At 39.7% G+C, this 25,018-nt stretch overlaps 1 protein-coding gene across 3 annotated transcripts; it reads left to right on the forward strand.

The window, feature by feature from the left end:
- The first annotated feature begins 1,107 nt into the window (after positions 1-1,107).
- Positions 1,108-24,894, forward strand: LOC308393411 (ATP-binding cassette sub-family C member 4-like). Of its 3 annotated transcripts, none has more exons than XM_080877152.1 (32): positions 1,108-1,415; positions 1,553-1,788; positions 3,167-3,277; positions 4,785-4,905; positions 5,093-5,317; positions 5,452-5,541; positions 5,718-5,881; positions 6,034-6,159; positions 11,173-11,422; positions 12,030-12,137; positions 12,241-12,330; positions 12,430-12,621; positions 13,626-13,720; positions 13,975-14,061; positions 14,271-14,367; positions 15,009-15,230; positions 15,390-15,527; positions 15,995-16,032; positions 16,182-16,297; positions 16,386-16,532; positions 17,263-17,342; positions 17,437-17,587; positions 17,694-17,813; positions 18,349-18,459; positions 22,541-22,641; positions 22,997-23,188; positions 23,270-23,425; positions 23,691-23,780; positions 23,864-24,036; positions 24,144-24,249; positions 24,369-24,502; positions 24,630-24,894. In XM_080877152.1, exons 2-32 carry the CDS (start codon positions 1,709-1,711, stop codon positions 24,631-24,633), a joined length of 3,915 nt encoding a protein of 1,304 aa, XP_080733278.1. In that variant the 5' UTR covers positions 1,108-1,415; positions 1,553-1,708; the 3' UTR covers positions 24,634-24,894. The 3 variants fall into 3 exon arrangements, with proteins under 3 accessions (XP_080733278.1, XP_080733277.1, XP_080733279.1); XM_080877151.1 differs by having other exon boundaries at positions 24,671-24,894; XM_080877153.1 differs by lacking the exons at positions 1,108-1,415; positions 1,553-1,788; positions 3,167-3,277; positions 4,785-4,905; positions 5,093-5,317 and having other exon boundaries at positions 5,472-5,541; positions 5,815-5,881; positions 24,671-24,894.
- The last annotated feature ends 124 nt before the right edge of the window (positions 24,895-25,018 follow it).

Below are 25,018 nucleotides of genomic sequence, written 5' to 3' on the forward strand. Positions count from 1 at the left end.
CTTTTTGAAACTATGCTGATTATGCTTGTATACTTATAGTTAAGGAGGGTGAATGCTAGACTCTTACTTGTAATAGAGTATTATCTTGGTGCATTAAAAATAATTTTACTTTTTAAGAAAGGAATTACGAACACAGAAAATCAGAAAAATCACAAAATTAGAAAAAGTCAGATTTTGATCCACCATGCAACACCAACAGTAAAGCATCTGAATGGCAGCAGTTTCACTATCATTAAGCATTAAATGAATATGAAGTCGTTTATTTGTGCTTGTGTAAAATATTCAAGTAGCAGGTTGCTCTTTATTTAAACTTTACCGTCCTGTGTCCTATGTAACTGTAGGTACTTGAGTGAGTGAGTAATTTCAAACTGAATTTCTGCTATTACTGCAGCTCACACACAGAGACTTCGACACCCTGGCCTTCACTTTGGGGTAGAAAAGTAATTTTCAAAGAAAAATTAGATGTAGGAGAGAAATAGATCTGTTGCCTTTTTTGAATTAAACTGTGAGAAATAAATGTAAATATAAATGAATAAAATCCAGATTATCCTATAATTATAAAACTGAAAGCTTTTTGGTAATTGAAGGATATTTTATTTATCAATTTAATTTTTGGTTTTACTATGGACCCACAATATTTTTTTTTTTGGTTTTTTTGTTTTGTTTTGTTTTGTTTGTTTGTTTGTTTGTTTGTTTGTTTGTTTGTTTGTTTGTTTGTTTGTTTGTTTGTTTGTTTGTTTGTTTGTTTTGGGTGGTGTAAAATAAATTCAGAGTATTGGAAAAACAGGAACTTTTCTGTCCTTCAGTTGTTTATCTATCACTAAAATACTTTGGTGCAGGATGAATGGCCAGGGGAGAGATCCTTGTTAGTAGAAAAAGATGCAAAACGTATTAATATACAGTTAAAAGTCCATCATTTATGTCCTCCTTTACATTGTCCAAAGCAGTTCAGCAGTCCGGATTGGAGTCGTTGTCGGCCGATTTTGGATCCCGGACCTTACTTTGACAGCTCTGATTCGTTCATGTTGACAACGTAATCCCGCTCTGACTCGGCTTACTTCAAGTTTGACCTTAACGTCTTCCCGTAGTCACGTATACTTTGCACTCTGGGATGCAGAATTTAACTAGCCGTAAATTGAGCAGAAATTCTACACGCAGTCCAGAGCACAGCGCTCCCGCCCCTGACACCCAACCGGCCACTAAGCGGAGTGGACGTTCTCACTTGTTTTGTAGTGACGCACGGTTCGCGGACTTCGTTCGGAAGTTTCTGTGTGTGAAAGCAAAACATCCATGCGTCCGTCTGTTTTCTTCCGGGTCTCGGTTGTGCTGGATCCTGTACCAGTGGTCAGAAGTCGAGAGGCTGTGTAAACCCTGAGGTGTTAGGAAAGCAGACATATTTTAATAATGCTGCACAGGTAGAGCTAGACTGAAAAGATCACATGACATTCAAGTTCCAAACACGACATCCTCTAGTCCTGTAGTAATAATAATATTAATAATAATAATAATAATGTTTCACTTTCCTTTTCAATTTGCACTGATGGTCGTGTAGGTGGAGTTACGTGAAGCGATCTTAAATAACTTAAACGGCTAAATTCCAGCCTGAACAGTTATTGGTTGAGCTTTACATAACTTCCACTTACTACACGGACCGAATGAAGTGGAGCGTACAGCGTGCAGAGATGCGCCCGGCTGAGCTACCCCCAGTATGACCATGGAGGTGACAAGCACGGGCGGCAGGCACAACCCGCTGGCAACTGCCAGCTTTTTTTCAAGAGTTTTTTTGTGGTAAGTGTGATTTCACGGCGTGATCTAACTCTGACCGAGCGGTGAGGTAATCAGTTAAGAACAACAAACTGCTGATTTCATGCATACATGTTTGTATATCGTTTTAATTGTGGTTTTTCTGAGTTAACTAGAACTATGAACCCGTTTACAAGGGGATTTAATCTGTGCCAGGATGCATTTTTAATTGAAAAAAATAGTTTCTCATAACTTGATCACGCATTGAAAAATCAATAGGATTAGCCCATCCCAGCAATGCTGTGCCCCACGGACCACATGAGGCAAGCAAGAAATACTTCAGAATTTATTCAAAAGCCGGTGTTTACATGCTTCAGACCATAATAGTGGAAACTGAGACTGATTACTTTAATTCAAAGTGGGTAGAATCACTTCCATACACTGAAAAAACAAAACAAAACAAAAAAACTCCTGGGTTATTTTATTAGGTCATAAAAAATACTAAATCCACAGAAAGTATGTGCAGCTTTTCGCTGTGTGTATTATTTCTGTGCATTTATTTGTGGAATAGATTTTGAACAGCAGAGTTGAGTCAGGTAGCTCTGGACTTGTTTGAGTTTTTCAACCATAACTCATGAATGGGAAAAGCAATTGTAGGCTTTAATGTAGCCCTCATGGTTTAAACTGGCTTAATACATAGTATGAGTACCACACAAACAAATACTACATAGATATGTGGTTGGTCTTTTGATGTCTATATTGAAAGCATTGAGTAACTGAGTAATAACTCACCTTCAGAATGTTCAAAGTGCACTTCTTTCTAGATACCAAGGGAGGCTTCACTACACATGACCAGAGAATTATTAAACTGGGAGAAGCAGAAAACTTTGCTATGTTGTTTCTGATACGTCTGCTTTTCCCCTCTGCTAACCTGACATACACTGAATGTCATACACTGAGACACCAGGCTATGCAAACAGGTGCTTATTAACAGGTGCTTTTACTGCCAGAAAAACACAGAGTTAAATTAAGATGAACTGTCCCATTATACTGTTTTTTTATTCTCTTAAAGTTAAAGTTGGGTGTTTTTTTATTGTTAGTATTTTTTTGAAAAACGTGGTGGATATGGGATAGTGTGTGTGTGAGTGTGTGTGTCCAGGGAAGGCGGACTTTGACGGGCATGCTAATGTGTGTGATTTAAGCCAAGTTGATCTGTAAAGCTAATTTTTTAAAACCCAGACATCAGTAAAATATCATAAGTACAAAAAGCCGAGCAAACTTTTTTTGCTTTTTATCGTGGGGTATCGTGTGTAGAATTCTGAGGTGGAAAATGAATCGAATCCTTCTTTTGGAATAAGGCCGAAATATGGAAAAATGAGGGACAGGTGAAGCGCCATGAATACTTTCTGTCTTTCTATTTCAGCTGGTTAACCCCTTTGCTGCAGCTTGGCCAAAAGCGAAGACTTGAGGAAAATGATATGTATAGCATCCTTAAAGAGGATCAGTCTGAAGCCCTGGGAGAGGAGCTACAGAGGTACTACACTGCTGTGTTGCATTATTGGATCACTAACAAAAGTCAAATCTGAGAGACTGAGAAGATGATGGCTCAGACATAGGTCCTTACAATTTTCTATGACCAGTTTGAGAAGAGATTTATTTTTGAGTCAATGAGTAATGTGGTTATGCATACTACCCAAATAACCCATTTCACAACATGTGATTTAGTCAAATATTGCCTTGAATAACATTAAAAAATTCTTCTACCCAGGAAAGTTATGGGTTAAGACCCTATGGTTTTGTTGTCACTTCCTTTACATGTAGCTGGATGGTTGGCCTAGCACCAGAGGTTTTTGAGCTCTTGATCACTTTTAGTACTATTTATGAACTGGTCTTTTAAGCAGTCCAGAAGAAGAAGCGTTGTTATCTATTTATGATGCAAAAAAAGTCATTTCTGGCCAGTCTACCACAGTAGAATAATACCCCAAAATATTTTTCTGGAGTCTGCCATCTATTGATGATATTTCTGTTTGTATTCACCTCTTCAGGGGTTCATTTCCCCTGGTGAATTGTACAAATATGATCTGTAGACAAGCAGGTAGCTGTTGGTGCTTTGCCAGGAGAGACTGCATGCTTGTTCAGTAGCTGTGTGTTTCTTTGAATTGCCAGGGAGTGCTGCCGTAGTGTGAGTCACACCTGATGTGTTATTCTGACAGGTCAATCTACTTATTCCTGTTTGATGTATTAACTCCTTTCACAACAGGCCAAACCCAACCTTAGGCCTCCCTGAAACATGCCGATGCTCCCAACAGGCATCCTGTCACTAAAAATAACACTAAAAGTTCAACAGAAAGAGCTGTAATAAAGCTCATTACTTTTAAATAATTCAGTTCCATTTTATCACAACAACAGCCAACTTAAAGCACCTTGTATTGTAAGGTAAGACCCCATAATACTACAGAGAAAACCTTAACAAGTCAGTGACCCCCTTTGAGCAAGCAGTTGGTGATGGTAGGAAGTCCACACTTAAATTTTGCTTTTATTTTTAACTTAGTTTTAATAGTTTTTAATAGTAATTGTTATAAAATTGTTAAAGAAGTAGCTTCTTTTTTGCCACACGTGTAAATGTTCCCAGCTCTCTCAGTCAGAAATGCTAACCAGCTCTCTGTGCCATTCATTTGATGAAGATGTAAGTGGCAGTGTCACTGGTGGATCATTGAATTGCTGTTTGCCATTCCATTAACCTGATACTTCTTGTAACAAATGAGTATGTTGCCACTGTGCGGCCGTATGGTTCTCATTTGGAAGGTTTATTTGCTAATGATTTTTTTAAAATGTTGGTGTGACTATATCCTAAATAGTTACATTGCCATTTGTTGTTCTAGATTGGTCTAAAGATCAATGTTGTGTCTAGATTGACATAAAATGTTGTTTGCTTAACTTCAACTTATAGTGTGTACTTCTGTTTGTACCAGAGAAGTTGTACCTTTCACAGTTACCTCATAGGTTAGCCTAATCTAATAATCTCCATGTTTATCTTGCAGATTTTGGGACCGTGAAGTTAGACATGCTACAAAGGAACTCCTGAAGCCAAAACTCACCAGAGTCCTTATAAAGTGCTATGGAAGGTCCTATGCAATGGCTGGGATATTTGTTTTTTTCCTGGTATGTCGACTGGTCATGTGGAGGTGTCAGATGAGTTATTTGTAATGAAATAATAAGCATGCTAATGTACTCAGAGACCTTTCTTGTAACAAAAATTGGCTCAAATATCTAGCAGCCATTTGAACCCATTTCCTAAAGTCTGGGAAAGGATGAATGTAAGCTTGCATTCATTGTCTTTGTCATAAAGGAGACAATCAAAGTGATCCAGCCACTTCTTCTGGGGAAGATAATCCTTTTCTTTGAGAATGGTGACCCCGATGATCAGAGAAGTCTTGGCATGGCGTATGTTTACGCTGCTGCGATGTCCATCTCCACGCTTGGACTGACTATCCTCCAACATCTCTACTACTATCATGTCCTAAGAACAGGCATGAGGATTAGAGTGGCTATGTGTCACATGATCTACAGGAAGGTCAGTGAAAAATCTGTACAAATGAAGAGTTGTCAGCTTATCTCTGTCAGAAATATGTTCCGATGGATCCATCTATACTTGTCGGTGTTGTGAAAATTGTTTTTTGAGCAGTTAAGTAAAATTCCTCTCATCAGGCTCTCAGACTCAGTGCTAAATCCATGGGACAAACAACCACTGGGCAAATAGTGAACCTCCTTTCAAATGATGTTAATCGTTTCGATGAGGTAAGAGAATCATGTACTCAAACACATGATGAGATTATTTAATTGTATTTGATGACATTTTTAAACCAAGTTGTGCCCTTAACATCAAGATCTTCACACAGATTTGTAAAAAATTGTAAGGTTTGGACAAGTTGTCCAGCATGTTTTCTGCACGTCAACAATCATGCTCTCTATAGATTACACTTAATCTGCACTACCTGTGGGTGGGACCTCTCCAAGCAGTGGTGATCATTGTTTTCCTTTGGTATGAGATCGGTGCCTCGTGCCTGGCAGGTGTAGCAGCCATCGCACTCATGATGCCGATACAAACCTGGTTTGGAAAACTCTTTGGCATCTTCAGGTATGGACGAAGAATACAGAAGCTGGACATTATTGTTTCTGACGATAACGTTCTTTTATTATGCGCATTGTCTGCCTGTTTTTATACAATTTTGATTAGATGTTTTTTTTAGCCTCTAATGGACACAGTGTAAATGGTGCTTATATTTGCAGGAGCAAAACAGCAGTCCTTACTGACAACAGAATCCGTATCATGAACGAAGTGGTGTCTGGTATCAGGATAATCAAGATGTATGCCTGGGAGAAACCGTTCTCAGCTCTGGTGACTGAAGTCAGAAGGTAAGAACTACAGGTTTTATGAAGAATCAGCTAATTTTTTAGAGGAATTTCTTCTTCTTATAATGTGCTCCCATAATAATTATGAGTATAAACAGTGAATCAAAAACTGTCAAAATAAATATTTTAATAAACTGACTCGTCATCCTGCAGTTTTATGATTTGGAACGACCAATATGATTAATGCTTCGACACATGTGGAAATGAAATGAACTGAAAATATCAGACATGTCTTTAGCTGTCTTTTAAAATAGTGAACAGGACCGATAAACTTCAGGGGCATAAAGAAAGATCATACCACAGATCAGGCTTGCTCCATCAGCCCAGGAACTTTTCTCATTTGCCAAACGAATGAGAAATGTAGGGTTCACATAATGTGTGGTTTGTCTGGAGGCGGAGATCCATGTTGAACCACTGTGCTCTTCTGGAACAGCGGAGAACTGGTCCTATACATGTAAAAATCAAAGGAACACTTTTTGATGAGATTATAGCATCAAGTCAGTTAAACTTATGGGAATAATACAAACTGCTAAGTACCATTTTGAGCTGCTGCAGTGATATTTCAACAAAATATATATTTTTCAGCTCTATAGGTTGATAATTTTCATTTCGATGAAACAATCTGACATCCTTTCATTCCTTACACAATACACAGTCCATAGTGTAGTCAGCATTGATATCCAGCATGATTTTTCCTATATTTTTTTAGTTAGAGTATACAGTTGAAAACATCCTTTGGTGTGCCTAATGTTTTATGTGTGCTTATGAGTCTCCTCATCAACAAGAACAAAGAGCTTGAGCATATAAAGTTAGGCATGTCTGGGAAAATGTAAAGAGATTTCATTAATAGCATGATCTGTATTGGATTTTCTTATCTCTGCAGAGCTCATCAATTTCTTTAAATCACTGCAATCACAGTTTTTTCTGGTAACCTCTTAGGGCCCATGGGAGTTCATATGGATTAGCTAAAAGAAGAATTAATCAGAATTAACAACAAGGAGAATTCCTTATTGCTTTTATGTACTGCTCTTAAAGAACAGCTTAGATTTGTATTAATTCATTAATCCTCAACTTTCTCAGCATTGATGTCTGGTTAATGATAATCCTTTATGTTTGCTCTGCACTTTATATGTTAACTGTCACTTATTGTTCCCATCAACACCTTCTGAGATTCTTTGAAAGAAACCCACTCAAAATCAGTCCTTGTGACATCAAGCAGTAATCCATTGTAGCCTTCAAAACTTTCCATCCATCTTCAGCTTAAATGTACTTAGAATAACCACAGAGGAAATTTGTCACTACTAGTGACCAGCATTGAATGGGAGGCTCTGCCTTCTTCATTCTGATTTTAAATACTTACCACGTGTAAGTCAGAAGTCTCTATTGGGGTGATATGGTATAAAGAGGTTTGCTTTACAGAAGCCAGTATTTTAATATTGGCCATGTACAGACAGAGAGTGAGGAAGTCGGTGAAGCTTGAACTTTTGGTGTGGATTATACAACAGCTCAACATTATTTTTCTGTGTGAAAACTTGGGTTGCATTGTAGTCATGATTAATTCAGGGTTACAGTTTCAGGAAGAAAAATGTTTTACAGTCAACCTTCAAGTCTCAATGAGTCTTTGATAATAAAGACTTCTTAAGATATCCACAGTTACAAAACTACTAAATATGTAGTAAATATGAAGTAATGTGTACATTTGGATTCTAACACAGGGTTGATTTATGGTGAAATGGTTTGTCTATTTTTATATTTTAAATGGATTTTAAGTTGTTTTTTTTTTTTAATGATTTGTAGAGAAGAGACAAAACCCTTCATCTTGATCAAAACACAAAACAAAGAACGTTACGTTCTTTCCGTCAAGCGCAAGGCCTCAGGCTTCGGGGCCTCTGCAGATGCTGAATCATTACATTCTTGTGAGAGGCCCCGCACTGAATGTCCTTAGAGGCCGTACCAAAGCTTTCGACAAACAATTTTTTTTAAAGCTGTTTTGCTAATGTTCTAAAGTAAGGTCAAATCTATAATTAACTGTCATTTTCTGCTGAGTCAAGCTAAATGTATTCCCAGTATTAGCATTCCATCATTACCAAACGATATGTTGACGCTATGCTGGACTGAGCCTTTGGTCAAGCAAACTAACACATGATCTTGGTGTTGCATGAGATACATGCAACACCAAGATATATTGCCAAAAGTTCTTGCTCGTTTGCCTTCACACGCATATGAAATTGAGTGACATCCCATTGTTAATCCATAAGGTTTATTATGATTTAGGAGTATATTTATGGGAATTTTTAACCATTTTTCCAGAAGTGAGGTCAGACACTGATATTGGATGAGAAAGTCTGGCTCACAGCCTCCGCTCTAATTATTCCCAAAGATGTTCTGTCAGGTTTAAGTCAGGACTCTGTGCAAGCCAGTCAAGTTATTTCACATTAGACTCATTGATGCATGTTTATTTGGATGTTGTTTTCTGCACTGTTGCACAATGATGTTGGAACAGGAAGAGGCCGTCCTCAAACTGTTCCCACAAGGTTGGGAGCATGAAATTGTCCAAAATGTCTTGTTATGCATCAAGAGTTAGTTTCACTGGAACTAAGATGAGCCCAACTCCTGAAAAACAACTCCAGATCTCACCGCTCCACCAAATTTTACACTTGGCACAATGTAGTCAGGCAAGTACTGACAGACTCGATACACGTACACTACCGGTCAAAGGTTTTAGAACACCCCAATTTTTCCATTTTATAATTGAAAGTTATGCAGTTTAATGTTGCATTGCACTCTGAAGTGAAAGCATAGTACAAATAAGCAATTCAAGTAAAACAATTATCATGGAATCAATTTATAGACCAAAATGTATTCTATAATTCCACCTTTGGCAGCTGAACACACCCGTGGCATTCTTTCTACAACAGAGATCAAATATTCTTCAGAAAGTTCTTCCCATATCGGTTGCAGAGGTTCCCATAAATGTGTGGCACTTTTAGGTTGCTCTGCTTTCACTCTTCTGTCCAGTTCATCCCAAACCAGCTCGATGGGGTTTAAGTCTGGAGACTGGAGACCACTCCATGTTTTCCAGCTTACCATCTTGTTCTTTGTTCCTGAGGTAGTTCTGGCATAGCTCGGACTTTTGTTTTGGGTCATTATGTTGCAATAGGATGAAACCCTGACCAACTAGAGGGTATTGCATGGCGCTGCAGAATGCTGTGTTAGCCATTTTGGTTCAGGGTGCCTCTCACTCTGTACAAGTCACCGAGCTGGAATCCAGCAAAACAGCCCCAGACCATCACACTTCCTCCTCCATGTTTGACAGTTGATGCCACACACTGTAGAGCCATCCTTTCGCCTACTTGAAGGCATACGAAGATCCTGCGTGATGAACCGGTGATTTCAAATTTTGATTCATTGCTCTATAATACCTTCTTCCAGTCTTCAGTAGTGCAGTGGCGATGTTTCATGACCCAGGCAAGCCTCTTTGTCTTATTCTGACGTCTTAGCGATGGCTTTCTTCCTGCAGCTTGTCCTGTCAAACCTGCAGCTCGAAGTCTTCTCTTCACAGTTGAAACTGAGACTTACTATGACCATTATTAAGCTGTGTTTAAAGCTGTTGCCCTGTTAGCCACCGATCACGGAAGCTGTTAACTCTCAGAAACCTTTTTCTCACCACAAACTACTTTTTGCAGTACAGTGCTGTTCAGCTGATGCTCACGAGGGCATGGTACCACAGTGTGTTCCAACACTGCTTTCATGCAGGCAGAGGGGGTTGTAAGTAATCCAGAAAAGCTGGAACACCTGTAAGAATTAGTAGCACCAGCTTTCAAGACCTGATCAACCTCCATTGCTGCACAACAGCTTTAAATTGTTAACCCATTTTGTGTTCCCTGAAAAATACCTTTTTGTATAATTTGAAATGTACATTATTTTTCATTTTTTTCGAGAGTAAAAAAGGGTTATATAAGAATCAGTCCATTTACCATCCAGTGACCCTGTTCGGTGATTTTACGTTGCCTACTGTACCACTTCCTGGCAAAAAAGCAGAAAACTCAGAACCACTGTACTGCCAGATAAAAAAAAGTTTAATGCAATTTGTAGAAGCACAGCGAGGATAAACTTGACCTACGTGTATCGACTAGAGAAACTTCACGAGGGTCTAACATTCAAACTGGGAAGCTTAAATACAAACTTAAAAAGACAATAACAACCACCTGTGTGAGAGGAAATAAAAAAAAAAAAACAAGAAGCATCACTGTAAATATATCAAGAATCACATATTATACGTGATAAACCTTGTTAACTCAATCTTTGTAGGCTAATAAATATAAGACCACAAAATACAAAAAATGCACAGAAAATATGTGATAAAGACATGAAAACTGTGGGAAGGAAAAACACAGGAAGGAAGCTCTGGGAGAACCAGGTTCAGGGAGGGGCAGCCATCTGGTGCAATTGGTTGGGGGTTAGGGGAGGAAGACAGGATAAAGACATGGTGTGGAAGAGAACCAGAGATTAATAATAACTAATGATTAACTCTAGAGTGGTGTATAAACAGAGGGTGAAAAGAGGTTAGTGAAGAAGAAACACAAGCATAAATTAGGTAGGTTTCAGGGCCAGGGTCACCTGATCCAGCCATAACTATGAACTTTATCAAAAAGCAAAACTTTAATGCTAATCTTGAAATCCAAACTGGGGGCTGGTTCAACAGAAAAGGGCCCTGAAAGCTGAAGTCGCTCTATCTACTACAATAACCAAGGAACCACAAGTAAGCCTGCAGTCTGAGAGCAAAGTGCTCTATTGGGGTGATATTTAAGATAAGATGAGGCCTGATAGTTCAAGGTCTTGTATGTTAGTATGTCTTTGCACTCTTCATGGTCTGATGAAGAAAATAATTATTTAGACGTAAGTATTTCAGTTGTAGTCATTTGAGCATTCTTTTTTTTGACAGTGGTGTGACACTCTAAATAAAGTCTTCTGATTTTACATATTAAGCCTCCCTATGTTCTTCTTTACTCCTAGGAAAGAAATTCATCAGATATTAAAAAGCTCCTACCTGCGAGGACTCAACATGGCTTCATTCTTTGCCAGCAGCAAGATCACAGTGTTTGTCACCTTCACTGTCTACGCCCTCCTGGGCAACACCATCACTGCCAGCAGTGTGTTTGTCACTGCATCCCTGTATGGTACAATTAAGCTCACAGTGACCCTGTTCTTTCCTCTGGCCATTGAGAAATTGTCAGAGACTGTTGTGAGCAGTCGCAGGATTAAGGTAATTCTGTTCTTTCATAAATTGGAATACAAGTAACAAAACCGTAGCTGATATCTGTCATTAGTACCATAATGACCGATTTACTACTTTTCTATTGTCTAAAAAGTTCAGAGAACTTTACATAACAAAAATCGTGTTGACTTAATGTTACGGTCTTCCCTGAGCCTGGTTCTGATGGAGGTTTCTTCCTGTTAAAATTGATTTTTTCCTTCCCACTCTCACCATGTGCTTGCTCATCTGAGTAATCTGATTGTTGGGACTTTCTCTGCATTGTTGTATTGTCTCTTTAGGTTACAATATAAAGCATGTTGAGGCAACTGTTGTTGTGATGCTTGTTTGGTGCTGTTGAACTAAAATAGAATTGAAATTCATGATGTTTTCCATCATGGAGAATCCATCTGTCAAATAGATCCTAAAGTGATGTCCAGATTGATTGCAGATATTGTAACTGTCCTGCAAAAAAATGGATAAAAGATTGGTGGTGACATCAGAACTCTTTTTAATCTTAAATGTAGTTGTTTCTAAATTTGTGGATAGGTAAAGCAAGAGAACTGTGCTAATTTAGTTTATGTTTCAAAGCACGTGTGTCCATTAAATATCTTTCAAGAATTTTCTCGTCCTGGAAGAGCTTGAAAGAAAAAATCTCGCACTGCCTTTGGAGGGAAAAATGGAGAACGCTATTGAAATTGAGGCACTGACCTGCTACTGGGATAAGGTAAATGTTAAAGTTTAAAACTCATATTGATAATGAGTCATCTTGCATAATTTTAAATTCAAAATTTGTGCATTAATGAATACATTCTTCTTCTTTTTTTTAGAGTTTGGATGCACCATCTCTGCACAATGTTTCCATCACAGCAGAGTCACACCAGCTTTTCACTGTGATCGGACCAGTGGGGGCCGGAAAGGTCCGCAACTGACTTACCATTTAGCCTTTAGGTCAGAACATTGAGTATCAAAATTGTGTTTTCAGGGTCACATGTTCATAACATCTGTGTTTTCTTCAGTCATCTCTGCTCAGTGCCATCCTGGGAGAGCTGCCTTATGACACAGGCACATTAAAGGTCATAGGTCAAATAAGCTATGCAGCCCAGCAACCCTGGGTGTTCCCTGGAACCATCCGCAGCAACATCCTGTTCGGGAAACAACTGAATCCTAAAAAGTATGAGAGGGTCCTCAGAGCCTGTGCTCTGAAGAAGGTGAGATATAATGCTGCAAGTTAACCAGTTCATGTTAGGCCAGCAGCTCAAGGCGAACCGCTCTTTACCCTCTGGTGTAAAATCTTACAAGGTGGGTTCCTACCTATAGAAAATGCTGATTAGCTCCAACAATATGATCAGATGACCTTGATAAAAGCCAGCAGCCTTCAAAAGTCAATTATAATCATATTGATTAATTGCATTGTTTGCTATAGTTTAGGAGCAAATTCTGAAATTTGACTTTGGGACGTCACATCTTTTCTTGAAAGTAAAGCAGTATTAGTTGTGCTTTTCTTTTATGTCTCATTTGAAGTACAGCTGTGGTCAGAAGTTTGCATGCACTCATCCCAGGCATGAATGTCATGGTTATTTAACTGTTCTTTTTCTATAGTGGAATGATTGTACAGCACACATCTTCAATAACTTTAAAACAAGTTTAAGCTTTTATTTGGGATTTTTTCTAATCTATGGATCAAAAATATACAAACAACCTCAAATATATACTCACCAATTTATTGGTGAGTATATATTTGTTCATTTAGCTGTATTTAGTTCAATATCACTTTGCAAGTTGCTCTTCAAACAGACACTTTTGGAGGCCATCAATGATCTTCTGGTGGATTCTGTCTAGATATTTTGACCACTCTTCTTGGCAGTTTGTTTAAATTGGTTAGTTTCCTGGTATGGAGCTGGCCATCCTGGGAGAGCTGCCTTTGAAAGCCTCACCTTTGTTCCTCTAAATATATTGTGGTCTAACATCTCAGTCTTTCTCTTGTCTGACCATAAAACATTTTATCAGAAGCTATTTGTTTGTCCATGTGGGGGAACGGCAAATTTCAATCAAGCTTGAAGGTGTCGACTTTGGAGCAGGGCCTTTTTTCTGTACAATCGTTTCATTCTGGAAAAAGAACAATTCAAATAAATCATTAAAAACTCAAAATTATCATGACATTCATGCCCTTGATGATTGTAGGCAAGTTACGCCTCCATTGTTTCAAATTCAGGACCTGCAGCTGTTCCCAGATGGAGATCTGACACTGATCGGGGACAGAGGGGCCACACTCAGTGGGGGACAGAAAGCTCGTGTCAACCTGGCAAGGTACATGGACATCATGTAGTAAGAACGCTACCTAGAAGAAAACTTACACGTATTGTATCACCGTGACGCATTCAAATGTTAGTCTGAGTTTCTAAGGAACCTAAACTAGAGGCAACAAGTAGCTAGATGTTGGGGTGCATGTATTTTTACCCTGCATGCACACACTTGTGCTGTTACATTTGCTATAGTTTATGTGAAAGTTCAGTCTTTTTCCTGACAAATAAGATTCCCCCACTGTGTGTCCTTGTTTTCAGGGCTGTATATCAGGATGCAGACATCTACCTCCTGGATGACCCTTTAAGTGCTGTGGATGCAGAAGTTGGAAAACATCTTTTTGAGCAGTGAGTAATAAAGAGTTCGGTGCTAATTATCTGTATACCCTGATTAATAATGGTGTCGAGAATTGTGCTCATGCTCGACAGTACACACTGCATGATTGAAGTTCATGTGAACTGTTTTAATTCCATTCAGTTCAGTTTTATTTATATGGAACTATTTCAAAGCAACAGTCACAAACGTGCAGAAACCCCCTCTTATTTATCAAAATCAGGTGTATCTGTGGCCTGCTGAAGAACAAGTGTCGTATCCTCATCACACACCAGCTCCAGCATCTGAGGACGGCTGACCAGATCCTGGTCCTCAAGGAGGTTTGTCCCCCTTTATGCTGGTTTAAGTAGGCAGGGGATAAACATGTTTGCATTCACCAGTTATAGTTTGTTACTCTGAGGTGTGTAATCTCTGAGAGTGAGCTCCAGCACACGTTGATCTCCAGTCGTCAGGTGAGATTTCCGTTTCCAAATTGTTATTAATTTTTTAACTTACAACACAAAGTCTCTGGACCAGATGTGTTAATACAAAACTACTCAGTTACAGAAGTTAAGGAAACATATTCATTCAGATGAAAAATCTAATTCAGTTTGTCAAAAAACGCTTCAGCTGGAGGAAAGAGATCCAGCATTATGTAGAGTGATGTTGGGAGGTTTAGGTTTAGGTTAGCTTAGGTGACGAGCTGAAAAGTGTCAGGGATAAACAGGCAACGCGGCTTTGTGTACAGTTCCAATTAAATCTCCTTGATCCCCTTTTTAATGTGTTCCCCTTTACTCACAGGTTCTGCATTTTGTAGAAGGAGCTTCACAACTGATTTTTAATGGTGGTTTTCCAATTTTCCAAATTCATAGAAATGATTTTCTCCGAAGGAAGGCGTTCCTTCAGATGAGCCTTTTTGACTTTTTTGTTATTAAGTACTGAAAAACACATTGTTGCTCATTTTCATTATTTGTTTCTCCAGGGTCATGTCATGGTCCAGGGAACCTACAGTGAGCTGCAGACCTCTGGCCTGGATATTGTGTCCCTGCTGAGAAGTGATGTGGAGGCACATTCAGTTGGGTCATGTTCGGTTGACCCAGACAAATTGTCTTTACGCAGCCAGTGGACGATTTGCTCACATGGGTCACACTGTTCTTCCAGCAGCCTCCTGCTACCAGACAGCAGCTGCACTGATCAGCTTCATGTAGGTATATTTCCAAAAGATTAGATTAAGAGTCCCCACATAAATGGCAGCATTTTGTAGTCACCTAATTACAAGGATGGACAGAGGTAGAAATGAATAGTTTGGGTTAAAATAGACCTGCAAGTCTATTATCACTAAACTTATTTTATTGTTTTGCAGGTTGAAGTTGCTCAAACTATTACAGAAGAAACTCGAGCTGAAGGAAATGTTAGCGGCCATGTTTACCTTAAGTACTTCACAGCAGGCTGTAACACTTTGGTGTTAATGGTCATAATACTGCTCAGCATAATAGCTGAGGTAAGCCCCGACCCTTCAACACCCTTCCTGCACTCTTTCTGTCTCCAGGTGTTACCTGTCTGTATTAACTGTTATCAGTATTAAATCCCTCACTGTACAATCATGTGGAAAAGTCATAGTGACTCTAACCCAGGGGTGGGCAATCTCAGTCCACGAGGGTCGGTGTCCCTGCAGGTTTTAGATCTCACCTTGGGTCAACACACCTGAATCACATGATTATTTCGTTACCAGGCCTCTGGAGAACTTCAGGACATGTTGAGGAGCTAATTTAGCCATTTAAATCAGCCGTGTTGGTTTGAGGACACATCTAAAACCTGCAGGGACACTGGCCCTCGTGGACTGAGATTGCCCACCCCTGCTCTAACCTGACTTAACCTTCCCACCCTCCCACACATTTCATGCAACTTGGTTTCCTCATGCTCAAGAGTGTTTCAAAAATTGATCTAAAGAGAGGTCCGTTTCAACAGGTTGCATATATCCTGCAGGACTGGTGGCTGGTATATTGGTAAGAACTTTACCAATGTGGATATTTTTAATGGCAAATACAGTATGCAATAGCTTAACTTTATACTGTTCATTTGACAGTTTTTTAAATGAAATTAGATCAGTTATCATTTCGTGTGTACCTGATTGAATTGTCTTGTCATCTGACAGGGCAGGGGAGGAGTTTTCTAACAGCACAGCCACTGCTGTTAGCGTGGACAGTGGAATGGATGTTACTAGCTCATTTCGAAAGTTTGATCTCACTTTTTACCTCGGTATTTATTCAGGTAAGCCTATAGTTATAGTAATACCTATAGTTCTTGTTAGAGTCTTCAGGTCTAATATCTAATATAGTCCTGCTGTGTTTACTTTTAGGTTTGACAGCAGCAGCTGTGGTCTTTGGTTTTGCTAGGAGTTTGGTGATATTTCACGGGCTGGTGAGATCAGCTCAGACTCTGCACAACAGCATGTTTAGTGCTGTTCTCCACACCCCGGTTACCTTCTTTGATGTCAACCCCATAGGTGAGGCCTACACAGAATTTATTTTAAATTTAAGAAAAAGCGTTGAATTACATCAGGGTATATCCTGCCTTATGCCTTTGACCGATTGGGAGTTTTGCCTATAGTTTTACAAATAACCCAGTCTATTTCTACCAGGAAGAGAACTGGAGTCAAAACACATCCCTGACATATTCCAGTGTTGCCTGAGTTCTCCAAGATGACATTGGCCTTAAACCTCTAAAAAAAGGTCTATTAAGTTCAGTTCAATCCAGTTTTATTCATACTTGGCACTCCAAGTTAGAACAGCCACATAAAGGTGCTTTGGGAGGGAAAAACTCTCTTTTAACAGGAAGAGATTCCTGGTAAAACCAGGCTCAGGGAGGAATGGGGATTTTCCTCCCCACTTTCACCGAGGTGCTTGTCATAAGGCAACGTTTCAATGAATGGTGAAAGCATTGGTTTGTATGGTGTAAAGCTTCATGTTCAGAACATAGACAGCATAAAGATGGACGTAGTGATATCACCCACTGATTTTGGATTGTCCAGGTAGCTTCAATGTTAGCGTCTTGCTAGCATTAGCCCACTAGAGCATACAGTACACACTAAGAAAAAGGACAAAAATTACACTTGCCTACATCCTTAACATGATAATGGTGCTGGGTGCAGGGCTGACATATCTTTGCTTTTACTGATTGAATGATTTATAGTCTTCTCTTTATATAATGTTTCTGTTCCTTTTCCCTTGTTTCAGGTCGAATACTCAACAGATTTTCCAAAGATGTCAGCCAAATGGACTTCATGCTACCTATCACTTTTGTGGACTTCTATCAAGTGAAGACTACTATATGTGCTATATACACACAAGACTCACTTAAAAGGATCCTTCAGTAATTTGAGTATTTCTGATTATGCGATGTTGTTTTAGTTGTTTTTACAGAATGCTGGCGTTATTGCGGTGGCAGCCTCAGTCATCCCTCTCATCCTCATCCCTGTTGTTCCTCTCCTAATAATCTTTCTGTACTTGAGAAGCTTTTACCTCCGTAGCTCACGTGATGTCAAACGTCTCGAGTCAACAAGTGCGCTTATTTTTATTCCGATCCTATCATAAACTCATCATTTTAAACTGTAGGTTCAATGACGCTGGCTGTTTAACAGTTTCTCACAGCTAATCTTTTCCTACAGTGCGGAGTCCAGTCTTCTCCCACCTGTCCTTGTCTCTTCAGGGTCTTTCCACCATCAGAGCCCTCAAGGCTGAGGAGAGGTTAAAGAAGGCATTTGATGCCCATCAGGACCTGCATTCAGGTTTACTCTTTATGAACTCTTTATGGATGGTTAAAACTGAGATTTTTTAGCTGATTTTAAAGGAATTTCAAGCGATAAAGAAAACTACTCATACTTCCAAGTAGAACTGGAATTCTGGATAATTTGCTCTCAGTCTGTCAATGAATACCTTCTGGGAGCATATTTGTAAAGGCATTTTCCCTCTTAAGAAAGGTTATCACAGGTCAATTCGAAGTTGATCATTTGCTCAACTATCTCTCCTAAGAGGCCTTGGGAAGATAAGCTATGCGTCTCCAGCTGAAAAAAAGTTAAAAATGTTGTAAATCAGTAATGATAGTGGAATAATGATAGCGAAGAAGCCTGGAAGACTTTAATTCTGTTTTATTTATATGACAACAGTCACCTCAAGGCGCTTTATATTGTACAAATCGCTTTATAATAAATTACATGTGTGAGATATTTGGGTCTCGTGAAATGTCTTGTAAAGTGAACCTGCTCAAAAGATTAACCTGGTCATCTTCTTTATAATGAAATGCATTTTTTCGTCTCGTTGCAGAGGCGTGGTTTTTGTTCCTGATGACCTCCCGCTGGTTTGCACTACGCCTTGACAGCATTTGCTCCATATTCATCACTCTCACAGCATTTGGCTGCGTCTTACTCAGACATGGTGAGGAACTAAAGCACCATGCAGACAAACTGTCTCACAACAGGTGCCTTATATTGTACGGTAAAGAGTCTGTAACGATACAAAGAAAACCCCAACCATCAGAGGACCCTCTTAGAGCAAGCACTTGGCGACAGTGGGAAGGAAAAAATCCTTGATTTATTTTATTACAGCGATTATGTATGCTGTAGGTATTAAAGGTACTGTACAATGTTTTGAATATCAATCTATCAGACTCTAATTTGTACATGTAAATGGAGAGTCCTCTTCACACACTAAGGTTAGTTATGGAGTTCCACAGGGTTCGGTGCTAGGACCAATTCTGTTTATATTATACATGCTTCCCTTAGGCAGTATCATCAGAAGACATAGCATACATTTTCACTTCTATGCAGATGACACCCAGCTTTATATATCTATTAAGCCAGATAACACACACCAATTTGTTAAAATACAGGAATGTCTTAAAGACAAAGACTTGGATAACGTCTACTTTTCTGCTTCTAAATTCAGATAAAACTGAGGTTATTGTACTCACCTATAAAAATCTAACCCTCCAGTAACACTGAGGAATTTTGGAGTCATTTTTGACCAGGATATATCATTCAGTGCATATATGGTAAACAAACGTGTTGGACTTCCATTTGCGGAATCTGGTTCAAATTAAAAACATTCCGTTTAAGTGATGCTGAAAAACTTACTTCTAGGCTGGACTACATACAATTCCTTATTATCAGGATCTCCTAAAAACGTCCTAAAAAGCCTTGAGATGGTCCGCAATGCTGCAGCAAAGATACTGACAGGGACCAGACCAAGAGAGCACATTTCACCGACACTGGTTTTTCCTCATTGCATCCCTGTTAAATCCGGAATCGAATTTAACATACAAGGTCTGGAATAATCAGGCCCCATCTCATCTTAAAGACCTAATAGTACCCTATCAACCCATTAGAGCACTTCGCTCTCAGACTGCAAGCTTGTTTGTGGTTCCTAGAGTATTTAAAAGTAGAATGGGGGGCCGAGCCTTCAGTATTCAGGCCCCTCTTTTGTGGAGTTTGTATTCAGGACAGGGCTCTAGACTAACTTTTTGCCATGGGCGTACTCCTAACTTTAAAAAGTTAGGCATACCGGCACAAAAGTTGGGCACACACAAATTTTATAATAATTTATATAATATAATATAATGTGTTTTTCTGGATACACTGTGCTTTTTCAGCATTCAAAGATTGATGACACCGTGTCAGAGCACTGGCTATGAATTTCAGAAGGATCAGGCCTTAACTTAACAGGAAAAGTTAGCAATAGTTCTTTTCCTATTACAGCTACATCCACGTCTGTCGTGCCTAGGCTGCTCACTAGGGCTGGGTATCATCACTGATTTCTATAATCCATTCGATTCCGGTTTTCAAAGTCCCGATTCGATTCAACTTTTAGCCTCAGACAGTCAGAAATATTATAATTCTGATCATTTATCAGTACTGACTTCATCAGAATTGTGAACATCACAGCAGAGGCCTTTGTGTGAAAGTAACTGAGAATAAAACACAGATTTTCCTGGTCTGGCTTTTTATAGCAGATAACCTTAAAAATATTCTACAATGTTCTGCATATAAAGTTTAAATTTCTTCAGTATTGAACAACAGAAAAAATAGGCTTTCTTGTCCGAGGTCATTTAAGTGAAAAAAAGAAAGGAAAAAGACAGCAGCCACAGCGCTGTAAACAACGATAGACTGGTGGGCAATAAGTGAATGAATAATACAGAAAACAGAGATTGGAGACGGGAAACTGTTCTTGAAGTACAGAGAGAGATAGAGAGAGAGAGAGAGCTAGCTGTGCATGAAGTGTGATTTTTTTTTTAATAGTCGTGGAAGCAAAACAGCAAAATTCATGACGACATTGATCAAATGTGAAGCGCAGTTTGCTGCTTCTTTTGCTGCTTGCTCGGTGAATTTTGGTTGGAGAGAGACAAAACCTGCAGCTCAGAATCAGCACAAAAAGACGTAAACACAGTGCGGACCGGACGCATCAGAACCGCTAAGCTCCGACAGAGTGTCCGTCTACGGGCCGTCGGGTGAGAAAGCCGAGAAAGACAAAGTTGATTCTGATGCGTCGGTCCTCTGTGTTTACGTCTTTGTGTGGAATCCCTGTACCTGCTCTCATTTGCTGTTTGGTTGTTGTTGAAATGGTTTTGTGAGCTTTAATCTGAGAATCTGGCGTTTCTGGCAAAACACAGTTATATTTAAAAGTCGATTCAGGATTTAATGAATTGATATCGCTTTATTCAAGCTACTCACCCCCCCACTTCCACCTGCACTTTCAACTGGACCACGGCCAATCAGAGAGGTCCCGCCCCTTACTATCTCTGATTGGTTTAGTCCACGATAGGGGCAAAATGTGTGTCTGTTGTTGACCACAGGGAAGGTTGCAGATTTTTTTTTTTTTTTTTTTTTTTTTTTTTTTTTTTTTGCTACCCGAACAGTTGGTCGCACAGGTGCAACCAATTTTTTTTTTTTTTTTTTTTTTAGTGGCACCACTGAAAATTTTGGTCGCATTTGCGACCAAATTGGTCGCACTCTAGAGCCCTGATTCAGGAGACAGACAAACTCTACTTTTAAGACTTTTTTTTTTTTTTATAAAGCATATATTTAGGGATGGATGAGTTGACCCTGAATTTTCCCTTAGTCATGTTGCAATAGCTCTAGGCTGCTGGGGGCTTCCCATGATGAGTCTTTTTCTTCACTCTTTATGTGCGTATACACCACTCAGCATTTATTCATTAGTTATTGTTCATCTCTGGCTCTGTTCCAGGGTGTGTCTTTGTCCCGTCTTATTCCCTGCACCCACAGTCAGTCATGGCAGATGGCTGCCTCTTCCTGACCTGGTTTTGCCAGAGGTTTCTTCCTATAAAAACTGAGTTTTTCCTTCTCACTGTCGCCAAAGGATTTGCTCGTGGGGGGTCACATGATTGTTGGGGTTTTCCTCTGTATTATTGTAGGGTCTTTACCTTACAATATAAAGTGCTTTGAGGCAATTGTTGCTGTGATTTGGTGCTATATAAATCAAATTGATGTGAATTGAATTGAATCTGTGCAACAGGTCAAGAATATATAATGTAGATTAATAAGATTTGCCATAAATGGACGTTTATTAAAACCTTTACTTAAACTATTAGAAATAAAGGAAAGAAAAACCAAACAGTTCCACAACTTTTAAACCAACCAGCCCCTTGAAGGAAACGGTTTCCAGGGCCTAATCCGTGGATCGACTTCCTTCGAGGCGTGGACGTCTATCAGCAGAGAATGTACCTTCACCTATCAGCAGAGAATGTCCCTTAGTCTGTAACACAGTCAAATATATTCTCAAGTAATATTCAAGCATGCCATTCAGCGTGTTAGTACGAGCTCGGGAGCAGCTTGGGAGAACAAGAAAACAGAGACTGCTTCAGGTTGTCTTCCCAAATTGACTCAACTTTATTCACAAGTACAACAGTTTATATAGAGGGTAAAATTCATGAGACAGCAGATTATCAGTTTAAACCAGTACAGACCAAGATAAGGGAGCGTCTTCCTGCCCATGGGTGAAGAAGCATCCTTTGTGTAGTTTATCAGTTCAGCTACAATTGTGATTATCTCAGCGACATATTTTCAAGGCACAAAACGAAGAGTTCTTTCATTAGTGAAATCTGAAACAAACCATTTGGCCTTCAACAGGCATCTAAAAGATTAAGAAACTAATGTAGCTGAGGGAGTGATCTCTGTGGTATTTCAACCTTGTACCAGCCTGTGATTCTCACACATCAATTCTTGGGTCAAAGAGAAAAATAACTAAAACAAAGGGGCCTTATTGAATGACAGAGTTTTCCTGCATAATGTCACTATAAAACAATATCCAGTAAATGCTAACCGTAGTGCTAAAATACCTAACACCCCTTAGTGGGCTTGGGGTATTTAGCAAACTAAACACAATTAAATGTTTAATTTAACTGCATTTAGTTTGCTAAATACCCTAACCACACACAGTGAGTTAATGCAGAAGAAAGTCCTGAACTAGCCTCTGATTTCTGATCATGTTTTGGATCCATTAGGCCTGGAGGCTGGAGAGGTGGGCCTTGTGCTGACCTATGCTGTAACACTGATAGGAAACTTCCAGTGGACAGTGAGACAAAGTGCAGAGGTGGAGAACATGGTAAGAACTGAGTGATGACATTTTGTATTTCCATTTTTTTTTGAATGAATGATGTTGATGAAAATGATGTTGGTGGGTGAAGATAAATGTACTTAATGGACAGTTACATGGAGCAAAGTTTCCATTTCCCTTAATCCTCTCAAATTTTGATCATACCTCATTTGTACAAAAACTTTGGACACTTGACTTCTGCACTTACAGTAAAGTATGCTGTACAAATTATAAAGCCCTTTGTAGGAAAGTTGGAATTTTCGGTTTTGGGGTTTAAAAAATATAAAAACATCCTGATGCCTATGAATGAACGTTAACATAGGCTACAAAAAGCATAATTGAAAAAGACCTCTTGGCTTTTCAGATGACATCAGTGGAGAGGGTGGTGGAGTACACTGAGCTAAAGAGTGAAGCACCCTTAGAAACTCAGAAGCGTCCTCCCCCTGATTGGCCGAGCCAAGGAATGATAACCTTTGATCGAGTGAACTTCTTTTATAGCAAGGATGGACCACCGGTCCTCAAAGACATCAACGCCACGTTTCAACCCAAAGAGAAGGTGACACATCGGTTTGTGGAGAACAGCTGGTTGGGGTCTGAGTGATGATCAGCTGTTGATGTTTTGTGTCCTGTGGGTCAGGTTGGTATTGTGGGTAGAACAGGAGCGGGGAAAAGCTCTCTGGTCTCGGCTCTGTTTCGCCTGGCAGAGCCCCAGGGAAAGATCTACATCGACGGTATTGTGACCTCTGAGATTGGCCTACATGACCTGCGCCAGAAGATGTCCATCATTCCTCAGGTACAACATCAGATGACACTTCAACTGCCTGAAGAAATACGTAGTTACAATCTCACTGTTACAATAATGCTATCCATTTCTGTTATTCTTCTATTAATTGAAACTGCTATATCATTTATTTTCAGTAAATTAAACTCAAAACACAGATTTTCAAAGTCATACGATACTGCGTGTCGTTTCCAAATCCATATCCGGTACATAGAATTAATGACGTAGCAGAGTCTACTGATTTTTCTCCCTGACTTCTCTCCCCTCTGCTCCCCAGGACCCAGTTCTCTTTACTGACAGTGTGAGGAAGAACTTGGACCCTTTCAACCAGCACACTGATGAAGACCTGTGGAAAGCTCTGGAAGAGGCTAGTATTTAATTAGCACACCCAGATTTGTCGTTACTGCCCACAGACCAGCTACAGGTTTCTCCTCTCCATGTTCACTGCAGGTACAGATGAAGTCTGTGGTGGAGGAGCTGCCTGGGAAGCTGGAGACTGTCCTGGCTGAGTCAGGCTCCAACTTCAGCATGGGCCAGAGGCAGCTGCTGTGCCTGGCCAGAGCAGTCCTGAGGAAGAATCGCATTCTCATCATCGACGAAGCCACGGCCAACGTTGACCCAAGGTCCTCCAGATACATTACTAGTACAGAGAGCTCCTAGACATCCAGGAGCTTTCTCAACACACTTTTCCCACATGATTCTCAAAGTGTTTTTCTTGTTGTTACTGCAGGACAGATGAGCTGATCCAGAAAACCATTCGGGAAAAGTTCAGAGACTGCACTGTGCTCACCATCGCTCATCGCCTCAACACCATCATAGACAGCGACCGTATACTGGTGACTCAGCTATTCCGACTGTAGCTTTTTAATAAATTCATACTGTTAGAGTACACAGATATGCAAAAAATGTTCCTGTGTTAACTGTTACACCACCGTATGTTTTCTCTTGGCCTAAGGTGCTGGACAGTGGCACCATCCAGGAGCTGGACTGTCCTTTCACTCTACTGCAAAACAAGGAGGGTGCTCTCTACAAGATGGTGCAAGAGATGGGCCAGGCTGAGGCAGCGGCTCTGCTGGAGTCAGCAGGAAGGTGAGGTGAAAAAGAGTCCCCTTAAACATGGCTGAAAAATCTGCATCCACACAGTTTCCATGCTTTCCAGCTTATGACAGCAGCCTGAGCAAAATAATTTAGACTTTTCTGTGGCTGCTACAACCAGGTGAGGTCTACTTCCAACAAGTCTCTCTCACACCCAAACAGAGAAGTTAAACTGTGACGTGGAGTGAAACACTGGAATCAGCTGAACTCTTGCAGCAACCTCTGAGCACCGCGAGCTCCTCCTGCCTCCAACTGTGTGCAACGACTGGGGCGTTTGATGTTTTTTATGCTTTGATCTTATTTGATCTGTGTCTGTTTTTAAGTTATGTTGAAATCATAAATTATGGTTACATTGTCACATGTGAACAAGCTACTCTGTAAGATCTGTAAGCTTCAGAATTTGACCTTGAATTCCCCACCGTTATACTTTTTGTACACGAATTTTCATAAAGTTCATGTAATTTGTAACAGTCCTTGTCTTCTTGACTTGACCAAAGATTTGATTTCAGT

This window comes from Rhamphochromis sp. 'chilingali', assembly GCF_963969265.1.
Source record: "Rhamphochromis sp. 'chilingali' genome assembly, chromosome: 3".
NCBI classification, from domain to species: Eukaryota; Metazoa; Chordata; class Actinopteri; order Cichliformes; family Cichlidae; genus Rhamphochromis; species Rhamphochromis sp. 'chilingali'.

Excerpts from the sequence above, each read along its gene's own strand:
- LOC308393411 (XM_080877151.1), top strand. The coding sequence starts at position 1,709 with ATGACCATGGAGGTGACAAGCACGGGCGGCAGGCACAACCCGCTGGCA. Across the intron at positions 4,906-5,092 it reads GGATATTTGTTTTTTTCCTG|GAGACAATCAAAGTGATCCA; the intron begins GTATGTCGACTG and ends TTTGTCATAAAG. Across the intron at positions 16,033-16,181 it reads GACTGGTGGCTGGTATATTG|GGCAGGGGAGGAGTTTTCTA; the intron begins GTAAGAACTTTA and ends GTCATCTGACAG.